We start from the raw sequence: 12,187 nt of genomic DNA on the forward strand, positions 1-12,187 counted from the left end.
AAACTGCAGAAACTCCCAATGTTTATTGCTAGAACCGAAAAGCTGAAACTCCAATGGTTAATGTCGTAACTCCAGTGACTCCAATGGATAGGACTCAGTCTATATAAGGGACGCTCACTCCAACAGTTCAATACACGAACGAAAATTTCTCTTTGCATACGAAAATATTCTTCCCAATTTTCCACGCAGTATCGTTTTTCCCAGTTCCAGTTTCCATACAGTGTAGTTTTTGTTCCCTTCCAATCACGTCCAGTTCATCGAAGTAGCACCGCGATGCTCGAATTCTGCTTATTACCGTTGTATTATGAGAGACAGTCGCTCGAACTGAACCTCCAGCACGTACAGTGAGGGGGCGAAACTGTCTAAGGAAACTGTATACGCACAGGCCCCGGTTTGAAATCTGCTGCAGTTTGTGTTTTCTTTTTGCATATTTATTTCGTTGCAGTTCGTGTAGTTTCTTTGCAGATTCAGTTTATCCTTGCAGTTTCAGTTTCCATTTATTTCTGTAGATTATTTTCGCATTACTTTTTAATTCATGCAGTTTGTAGTTCCATAGTGTGCAACTTCCGGATTCATCGTTTATAGTTTTAGCCTGCAGTTAACTTGTATTTCTGATTTTATGTTGCTAAACATTTTTTTTTCAACCGTTAGAAAATTCTGAAACGAATTTTTTTTTTGATAAATTGAAATCGTTTGCCTTGTGGTTATTAATTTCAATAGTCGGCTATTGCATTTGAATAAAACTTATACAATTGGTTTCATCCACTAGCGACTTGTTTTCTTATATAAATATCATGCAAAGCTAATGTTGTACCAAGATTTAATGCCACAGCAGGATTTCTATGAAGCTAAATTCTTTTACTACCATCTAAATGTTAACAATTATGCCATTTGATTTGTGTGGATGTTCAAATAACTTTTCGCATTGGCAAGATTAGAACAGGGAACTATGTAAATGTTTTTAAATTGCCTTCTTTACATATTTGTTGGTATAAAAATTTGTCATTTGGAGGGAGAAAAATTGCAATGCTATTACAATGCATGCGGAATATTTTTAAAAGTTCTAGGCTTGGATCTCCCTTATTCAAAGGCACTTTTGATCGTCATCTCCATTATTCGAGACAAGTTCTAAGATCTCACAACTTTGAAGGCCAGCCTTAACTTGTGGATTTCTTATTATTATCAGAGGTAACATTTTGGAGTCCTCCTTCCTTGAAAAAAAAAAAGAAGAGGTTAATCGCTAGATGTGTCTGCCCTTGCAAAAGGAGCTTTTCGTAGCTTTATTCGAGGGGTTTGTTTTTGCCCCTGCCTCATCATATGCTTATTCCTGATTTTGTATTATGCTTATTCCTTGCCTCTCACTATTGTTGAGCCTAGCTATAGGACCTCGTCATTCCAATGCCAGTTTATAAGACTTTGATAGTTTGGGAGCTATTCACGGGATGTTTGTTCTCTACATCACCAGATGCTTATTTCTGACTTCGAAGGATGTTTATTCCTTATCTCGCCAGATACTTTTCCTAACTTCACGACATGCTTATTCCACACCTCTCACTATCGTTGAGCCTAGCTATAGAACCTCATCTATTTGAGGTCGTTTATAAGACTCTAATTGTTTGAGAGCTATTAGAGGAATGTTTATTCCTTGCCTTACTAGATATTTATTCTTGACTTCACGAGATGCTTATTCTTTCCTTCTCATTATGATCGAGGTTTATTCGAGACCATCTTATAAGACTCCAATAATTCGAGAGCTATTCACGAAATATCTATTCCTCACTTCGCTAGATGCTTATTCCTGGCTTCGAGATATGTTTATTCCTGGCCTCTGACTATCATCGACCCTAGCTATAAGACCTCGTCTATTTGAGACCAGCTTATAAGACTCCGATAGTTTGAGAATTATTTGCGAGATGTTTATTCCTCGCCCTTCACTATCGCCGAGCTTAGGCTAAGCAAACCAGCCTTCTTATATAGTATAAGCTGGGAAATGGGCTCTAACCCTCTCTTCTATTTCTAGTGGCCCGAGTTCTGCATGTTTTGTTCACCACCACTTAGATTCTCTTGACTATACAATTAACTCAGTTGACCTCGTCATTTTGAGACCTATTTATAAGACTTTGATTGTTCCAGACTATTTGCGAATATTTATTTCCCACATCACCAGATGTTTATTCTTGACTTCGCGAGATGAAAATTTCTCTTCTCCCACTATCGTCAAGCATAGTTATAAGACCTCATAAATGATGAGGTCAGTCTACAAGAGTCCAATAGTTTGAGAGCTACTCGTGGAATGTTTATTTTTTGCCTTACGAGATACTTATTCTTTGCTTCGCGAGATGCTTATTCCTGACTTTGTGAGATGTTTACTCCTAGCCTCTCACTATCATTGAGCCCAACTATAAGATCTCGTCTATTTGAGGCCAGCTTATAAGACTTTGATAATTCGAAAGATATTCGCAAGATGTTTATTCTCTTCCTACCTAGATACTTATTCTTGACTTTGCAAGATACTTATTCCTCGCTTCTCACTACGTCGAGTCTAGCTATATGACCTCGTCTATCCGAGGCTAGCTTACAAGGCTCCGATTGTTCGAGAGTTATTTGCGGGATGTTCATTCTCCGTCTCGTCAGATGCTTGTTCTTGGCTTTATGAGATGATTATTCCTTACCTCTCACTATTGTCTAGCCCAGTTATAAGACCTCATCATTTTGAGGCTAGCTTATAAGACTCCAATAGTTCAAGACGATCTATTAGCTCGACATTCATTCCTTGCGTTACGAGATGCCTCACCATATGAGTTATTGCATTAAAGATGCATTTGCGTTCAAAAGAGATCATCATGCCTCTACATCAGCTTATCACAAGCTGCTTATATATTCAGAGCATCATCTCTGCATTAGCTATATCACAGCTACATCTATTTTCAGAGAGCTCGTCATGCTTCTACATTGACTGTATTACAACTGCCTGTCTTTTAGAGATTTGCTTCTGCTTCAGCCATGTCACATCTACTTATCTTCAGAGAGCTTATATTAAATATAGATTTGTAAAGAAATGGATGAGCCTACCTTAATACCTATGAAGACGAAGACTTCCATGGCTAGATTAAACATCATGGAGGAAGCCTTTGTACAGAAGAGCCACCCTTTACAAGGAAGTAAAACAGCATCGACAAGAACAAGTGTGATGTCTCCCACAAAGAGCCACACCTTGCTACCTCAGAGATTAACCCTTTCTATGGCTAGATCAAACACCATAAAGGAAGCGCTTGACATGGATATGTCACCTCCATATGAGGATGTCAACTTATCATAACTACTTATACATTCAGAACATTGCCTTTGCTACATATATCTGGAGCGTCGCCTCTACGACTTATGTCCATTGCATCGCCTCTACTACTTATACTTTTAGAGCATCACCTCTATTACTTATACATCCAAGCATAGCTTCTGCAACTTGTGTCCAGAGCATTGCCTCTATTACTTTTATATCTAGAGCATCGCCTTTGCTACTTATGTCTAGAGCACTGCCTCTGTAACCTATACATCCAGAACACCACCTCTGCTACTTATGTCCAGAGCGTCGCCTCTACTAATTATGTCCAGAGCATCGTCTCTGAAACTTATATCTAGAGCATTGCCCTTGCTACTTATGTCTAAAGCATCGCCTCTGTTACTTACATTCAGAGCATCGCATTATCATAGCTGCTTATATATTCAGTCTCGTCTCTATTTGAACTTCATCATAGTGACTTATATTTCAAGCTCGATTCACATATAAATATTCGACTCAGACTTGGGGAACTATTATTGTGATACTAGTGTCTTAGTATCATTTCATTATTACTATTAGCATATGCATTATATTATTGCTACCAAGTATGTATGCCACATCATTGCTAGTATGTCATAACACTATTTTTACTAGTGCTAATATGCATGTCACATTATCTACATGTTACTTCACTATAGCACTATTGTTACACTGAGTTGTACAAGTATATAATTTGTTATGATATATGATAGGCTCTCTGCGTATTATAATTTGGAGTGATATGTCATTATCACTTTACCATCATGAGTATTTTGAGAGGAAAATGGACCCCAATTAATTATTTCATATACGTGCGGTGGATATAATGGTTCAGTATATATTACAGAGGAGATGCTATCGAAATTTTGAAAATTACATGCAAAATCTATCTTTTGAGGCAATTTGTAAGTTCTTAGGCTCGCACATATTTTTTGATGCAGTTCGTAAGTCCTCACCTATTTAGGATCGATTCAAATTTTCGAGGCAGTTCATAAGCCCTCATTTATTGGAGCTGCTCATATTTCTAAGGCAACCTGTAAGACCTCACATACTTGATAGTTTATATTTCAAGTCCGATCGCATATAAATATACAACTCAGACTTGGGGGATTAGTGTTACACCTATAAATTACTTGGCATTGAATTTTCAATTGATTTATCCTATTTAATAAAATAATAGCATCTTGGGATTTGATTGGCCTATTTAATCAAGTAACATAATATTGGGCTTGGAGCTCATCCCATCGTGCACGTTTGGCCCATTCACATTTTCCTATATATATGTGATGTTGTGACCGACAAAAAAAAACTTCCTATATATATATGTGTGTGTGTGTGTGTGTGTGTGTGTGTGTGTGTGTGTGTGTGTGTGTGTGTGATGTAGCAACCGACAAAAAAAAACTATCTTGTGGCGTTTAAAATAAAAAAATTTCTTGTAGGACTCGAAAATAGTTCTAGTTATACTTATTACGTCGTCACGACCTTTCTTAAGAGTTCAAATTAAAGTTTTGGTTACAACGGTAAAGTTTTGCGCACTTATTTTTTAAAATCTTTTGTAAGGTATCGAATTTCTCTTAAACAATGTTTTTTTTTTTTTTTTGACTTTGTAATGTTATTTGTGACGACACGTTTTATATTAATTGTTACTTATATGTTAAGTGCTTAATTGAAAAAATAAAATAGATAAATCGATAATATTGTACCAAACAATCCCAATTTCATTCCATTACATTTTTCTCACTTACGATTTTCCTCCATTAATGCATCTCCAATTTTTTATTTTTTTTATTTCAGTATCCCTCAACCTGGCTTTTCATTTCCTCCACTGGACTTGTCATTTAAATCATCCACTAAATGTCATAACCTTTCAAATCACTTAATGCCCATTATGTTAATTATTATATATATATAAGAAAATGATCTCCTATAAGCTAAGCACCGGTACATGACAAACCATTTAATTGGTGAATAAGTTAATGGTAGATCTCATGTATTTAACGATTCACCAATTAAATGGTGTGTCATGTATATATATATATATATATATATATATATGGTTCAAATAAAAGAAAGAGATTGAAGGTGACACTAATGACCAAAGTTGTATATGGGTTATGAATTAATTTAGTACTACATAATGGGGTATATCTAAGGGTGTACAGTCCCCTCACATGGGGTGTGGGGTCCACCCAAATAAGTGTTTATTATTCGGGTGGATCCCACACCCCATGTGAGGGGGGTGTACACGCTTAGGTACACCTCTATGTACCACTAGCATTACCGTTGTGTTATTGTGTTACTTATAAAGGAAGCACCGTTTGAGTGGTTCGAATAAGAGAAAGAGATTGACGGTGACACAAATGACCAAAGTTTGCATTTCTGAAAATATATATTTTTAGTATTTACTAAAGTTTTCCTACTGAGTATTACTTGTGGTACTCATCACTACTAAAATTTTATAGGTTGATTTGAGGCATGACAGTGGTTTGGCATAGTAGCGAGTTCTGGGTGATTTAAACAGCTTTTAACTTTTTAGTAAAATTTTCAGTTTGTGTAAATCTATCATGAATACTTAGATAACGCTTTTAAAAATGTTTACATATCTGATCCGTCTAGTTTTATATATATTTCATGTTAGCCATAATTTGGAAATGTTGGAATGATTGTGCATAAAGTTTATTTGTTGTTGGATTGAATTTCACATTGCGTCCTTCTATTTGAAAATTATATAACTTGGGTCACGTGCATGTTTTAGAGTGAAATCAGTTGAGTTTGTCAGGTTTTATGAGTCTTCTAACATTGGCCTTTGGAATTTTCTTAAACTATTATCTAGAGAAAAAGTTATGTTTTTTTGGTAGACTGCATCAATCATATATGAATTTTTTGTCCAGCATAGTCAAACAATAGTTTCGTGCTTCAAACATTATCATCGAGACCCCAATTTTTTTTATATGTTGTACGTATTTGAATGTAAGTCCCTGTTAAAATTTTAGAATTTTTAGTTGACGTCTGCTCGGCCAAACATATTGTTCAATCCGCTGCTACACAACTGGTACTTGTTGATTTTTTCCCACAATCTTTTCCAAAATCAAATTTCATCGTAGTTGTCTAAGTCTATGTGGACAAATATCACTTATTATATTTTTTTTTATATTTCAAACTCCAAATTTTTTCTCATTTGCAATTTATTTTGGTTAACATCAAAGAAGTTTAACCAAAGAAAGATTGATTTTATAATGCTTCGGGTTCCGAGAATTTGAGGCGTTACATGTGAGCTTCATTCATAATCAAAGGTAACCTTCAAAGCAGAATTCATTCTGCTCCAAAAGAGCCTTGGACAGAAAAGCAAGGCGCATCGCTTTCGCTTCTATAATAGAGGCGCTATAATGGGCGTGCTTGGCTAACGAATAAAAACCTTGGTCACTTCTTTACCCCTCGAAAGAACGAACAGAGTACGAAGTAGAGCAGGCTCATACTCTAACCCTGACCAAATTTCTCTCCCGTCGCTTGCACTCATTTTTCTTTCGTCCAGTAACGAGGTGTTCAATGTACAGGTGATGCTACATGGAGGGGATAATGTTGAGATTCCGTTGGCACATTTTTTGGGATCAACAAAAAGTATTTTAAATATCAGTAACGTTAGGATTTTCATTAATATATTTTACTTGCACACGTGTTCTTTTAGCTTTTAGAAGAATGAAACACTCTTTTGAATTCCTTTATATTTTACAAAGTATACGTTATTCATTATAGCATTCTATCTTTACTTTAAAAATTTACTTTAGTTTGTATACGAATTTCAGGATGATTTTAATTGAAAAAGGCACTTTAAGAGTTATCTATCATATAAAGTTGAAATTATGTCGATTGAGGGGCTCTTAGAATTTATGAAACGGTAACCAGAAATACAGCCTCAGTATCTTAGAAAAATATTTTCTGCCTCAAACTTTTTCTATGGGACTCCAACTTTGGATATGTTGCACTTTTATGAGTTTTGTGCTCTCATTGTGTGACAGAAAAAACTGTACCGTCTTGTTGAAATTTTCTTAGTCTTTCCGAAATCTATCAAAATCTTAAGTTCCTTCTTATCAATTAGTCCACTTTGACACTGTTCTGAATTATTCTCTAAATGCTAATTAACTCATAGAAGGAAAATGGAGGAGAATTCCACCTATTTTCAAAATCATCAGGAGCGCCACATTTTAAGAAATTTCTACTAATTAACAGAATTATATATTGAAATCCATTTCTCCATCTTTTTAAGAAATTTCTGAATCTATTGACTATTGTTATCACGGAATTTTTGACATTATAAGAAGTTTTCGTGTAGAGGTATTGATCGGACAGACGCGTTTTCATCTGGCATTGGGTTAAAGGGATAAATCTCACACCTAATAAAGATGAAAACACAGATTGACTGATAAAGATTTGGATTACTACTTTTAATAAGATCGACCTTTTAAGATGGAATAACAAGTCTTAATATGGTATTGGAGCTCATTAAACTTCAACGAGCAATTCGATCCAATTAAGACTCAAAAATAAGCCAGCCGAGTTCAAGATTGGTTTGCTCAAACGAGCCACCATCTTGAGGGGACATCGAATAAAGATGAAAACATAGATCAACTTATAAATGTTTGAGCTATTCCTCTTAACAATGTTGATATTTTAATATTGAACCCAGATCTTAACATATTGGTCATGGACCTCTACGGCCTAGACTAGCATGGCTAGAAATAGGCAGAACGGTTTACAGCAGAAAACACTTTACAGGCACATTTTCTAGAAACCAGTTTATGTGCATTCATACCCCCATATTACTGTTTTACACACAAATAAATAGTACTGTAACATTGGTATGGATTACCAGAGCTATAGAAACACTAAAATACCAAAACAAGAGTCTTAATAGCCTGAGAAATGAACTAAGAATTCAGTCACTAGCCTTCCTTCTGACCCTGCTGTAGCTCACCTTGCCAAGTCCAAACAATTTCCCTAAGAGCTGGTCTTACATCCTGTTTCAACATCATCTGATAATCTACTGAGTCGCCACTCGACTTCTTCATCTCGATCAAATGAAACGACGAAGTGATTTCAAATATTTCTACATCAATGGACAAAATACCGTTCATACCCTTGAAGCCCTCCAATCTCATCAACCCTTGATCCTTTTTCTTCACTCTGAACTTCAGATTCCCAGCAACATCCTCAAGTTTTGATATGATAGCAGAAACCGGCTTTGTAGATGTAAATTGCACCTCATCTTTTTGGTCATTGCTCACAAACAAACCAGACAAATCAAATCCAGTTGAGTGAGATATAATGTCAAATGCATTCAGGTTAGCTGGTTTGTCCACTTCCAGCTTCGTATCCGTCGGAATATCATTCCAGGAAGAAACAGAAATGGAATCAAAGTCGAGAGGGACATTTTCTGTGTCTTCTGCTTTAGTCATAGCTTGTCTGGAATTGAGACCTTTTTTGAACCACGAGTTTTGCATAATCTCGTCTATGGAAATCCTAGTATAGGGGTTAGGATCAAGGATCTGTGATAGCAGCTTTCGTACTTCAGGTGGAAACCAATTTGGGAATTTATACTCAGCCCTGCTTATCTTCCGATACATCTCCATGAGATTTGAGTCTTTGAATGGAAGATAACCTGCAAGCATGGCAAATAAGATCACCCCACAGGACCAGATGTCAGCTCTGGATCCATCATAGCCTCTTTGGCGAATCACCTCGGGAGCGATATATGCTGGGGTGCCGCACGCGGTGTGGAGTAATCCATCCTGGCGCTTGGACTCGGTGAGCGCACACAATCCAAAATCGGATACCTTAAGATCTCCATTCTCATCCAGCAGAAGATTTTCGGGTTTCAAATCACGGTGATAAACACCTCTGCTGTGGCAAATACCAACAGCAGAAATCAGTTGTTGAAAATATTTCCGAGCACTATCTTCCTTGAGCCTTCCTTTCGCAACCTTGTGGAAAAGCTCTCCACCTTTCGCATATTCCATCACAAAATAAATCTTAGTTTTGGTAGCCATAACTTCGTATAGCTCCATCACGTTGTTGTGTTTGACCATTCCCATAACAGATATCTCTCGCTTTGTCTGATTTGTCAACCCGGCCTTCAACACTTTGTCTTTATCAATAACCTTTATGGCCACACTCTGTCCTGTTTTAAGAAGTATACCATAGTAAACTTTGGCGAAAGTTCCTTGACCTAGCAACCTCCCAAGCTCGTATTTTCCCATCAATACGCTTCCCTTCTTCTCCATTTCAAAAAACACGAACCTACTACAATCTCTTATTTACAGGGCAGGATTCCTAGAAAAAAGAACTAAATTGCACGGTCATACTTCAACAAAACACGAAGTTGATGGATCATGGCTTCATTATGCATCTGGTTGCAAAACTTGATCTTATTATGATCGTAGACTGGACATTATTTCTTACGAAAAAGACTGACCTTGATGGAGGGCAGACCTTAGAGACGAAGGTCTCGGCATTCAGCCACATCTTTCCACATTCCCGCGAACAACTACATCAACAATGCTCGAGGAGAATCTGCAACAGAAAACAGCCGAATAGTTAGTCCAGCCCGTCAGATTGTTGATTGTTGGGTGATACTTCTCAATCATACATTGAATGCATGCTTTAACATGTTGGATTCATCTAAGGAAGCTTAGATCTTTAAGCTGATTTACTAATCCATTTTATTCGGTTCTCCACATCTAATTTCTATATCGATTACACTCACGCGCATTTTATTTCATTGGAAGCTATTTAAGAGATTTACAGAAATATTTCTTCAAGCAAAACAGAGATTTTATAAAAATCCTTAAACGTAAATATTCAAATACGAATCCAAATTTAGAAGAGAGACACATTGGAAAAGAAAGAGAGAGTTCCGGCAGGCGCACATAGAATTTCAATTTTGAAGGTCTGTCAAGAAGCACGACAGGAAAAGAAACAAAAAGGCACTTCTTTCCATACCCATAAAAGAGAATGTAATAAATGTAGAATCAAACAAGAATCCATCCTCAAAATTAATTAAAATGGAATTCACAAACAACTTTTTTGCTCTCATTGATTCACCAGAAAACAGACAACTCATTGATTCATGTTTGTCTATACACACACACACACACGTAAAGTTATGACCTTCGAGAAAAAAATATATATAATTACATCAATTTAAATACATACGTTTGAATGTAATAAATTAGATACCAGAACAAGAATTCAGAAGCTCAAAAACAAAAAATTGGGTTATAGAAAAAAGAAATGAATACCTTGGGTTAAGAGAGTAGCTTCGGAAACTCCGTAGTCTTGAAGAGAAGAGAGAGTACACTTTTCGTAATGGTTTGTGTGTGTAAAATGCACAGATTTTATCATGTGAACTGTTCATAGAGTGTGTCGAAGCCGTAGGTTTGCGCCGCATGTTCAAATTTGTGTGCATCAGTTTCTGTGTAGCCAAATTGTAGGTGGCTTATATTGCAGTTAACTAATTGGTAACTGACACGTGACAGGCTAGTTCATATGGAAAACAAGATTCCATAGCAAAGACAGAATAGTAGGTGGTATCCTCGAGTTGTATTCATTAATTCCTACAATTATTTTAGAGGAAATTTGATAAGCAAAAAAGAAAAATTACCCTTTGATTGGGCGATAAGTTTTTAGCACAGATCATTACGAAGATACAGCTCTGTCGAAGTAACAATCAAAGTTGATTAATGATTTTGCTAACGATCACCTTCAAGACCAAGACATCTTCATCTAATCGGATCAATGAATGATCCACGTGACCTCAATAATAACGGGAGTGATAGTCATTTCCTTGATCGTGGGCTGAATTCGCTTGTTTTAATTAACATTTTTGATTGAATTGCGGGTTGGCTAATAATTCACACTTGATAAAATGAAGGAACCTCTTCGTAGATATACAGTCGTGATAATGAAAAGTAGGGCTAAATTCCTGCAATCACGGAATTGCATGGTTACTCGAATAAAGATGTATTCGTATCTTATATTCCGTCCATGTTTTTGGGAAATAAAATAAACAGGTGTCATATCCGTACATAATCGTATTTGTACGGATTCCCTTCATATTTTCAAAAAACTAAATTGACAAGTGTCTCGTTTGTACATAATCGAATCTATATCGCGGACATGTAAGCCAAAAGAAAAAGTTATAAATAGAACCTTTCTCCAAAATGAAATATTCGATTTATCATTTGGCTTTCTTATTTTGATACACATTTTCATTACTGACTCTTACGTTGGAGTGGAGCCCGAGACGAGGTTACCTACTCCATTTACGGTCCGGCCATCTGCAAAAATGGTAAGCAGCACTTGTCTTTATGGTTTTTTGTGAACTTAGTTGATTTCTTTGAATATTACCCCTAGCGGTGGAATAATTGTACAATATATTTTTGCTTGTCATAGTGGTTGTAGTAAGCCCCCGTTCTCTTTCAATTTTTTTCTCTCTTATTTTCAACCACAAAATCTTTCATAAAATAATATTACACATAAATCGAAAAATTTTCTTTCTTTTTCAACCCCACATTCTCAAAAAAAAAAAAAAAAAAACTCCAACATTATGTTTGTCTGAAGGTGTGTTTGAGGATGTTATAAGTGTACCTTCGTCAGAATTCAATAATCTCTTTAGAGCTTTTTTTAATTATTTTGTTGGTAGGCATATTATAATTAAACTAATCAATTAATTCAGCAGACAATGTATTTGAACTTGTCTCTGATGTTTGATTACATGCAGAAGACAAAGTATTACTAGATGAACTTATTGCATTTGCATCATATCTATACGTGTTAATGCCTTCAAATATTTAATATTTCAGCGTCATATTC

The 12,187-nt window shown here is 36.0% G+C and overlaps 1 protein-coding gene across 1 annotated transcript; it reads right to left on the minus strand.

The window, feature by feature from the left end:
* Nucleotides 1-8,012: 8,012 nt before the first annotated feature.
* On the minus strand, nt 8,013-10,683 carry LOC111406047 (CBL-interacting protein kinase 18-like). The gene is made up of 3 exons (XM_023035230.1): nt 10,615-10,683; nt 9,789-9,886; nt 8,013-9,646 (listed from the first exon to the last, which is right to left on the minus strand). Exon 3 carries the CDS (start codon nt 9,595-9,597, stop codon nt 8,260-8,262), a length of 1,338 nt encoding a protein of 445 aa, XP_022890998.1. The 5' UTR covers nt 9,598-9,646; nt 9,789-9,886; nt 10,615-10,683; the 3' UTR covers nt 8,013-8,259.
* Between the last annotated feature and the right edge of the window lie 1,504 nt (nt 10,684-12,187).

Source organism: Olea europaea, chromosome 12 (genome assembly GCF_002742605.1).
Source record: "Olea europaea var. sylvestris chromosome 12, O_europaea_v1, whole genome shotgun sequence".
In the NCBI taxonomy this organism is placed as follows: domain Eukaryota; kingdom Viridiplantae; phylum Streptophyta; class Magnoliopsida; order Lamiales; family Oleaceae; genus Olea; species Olea europaea.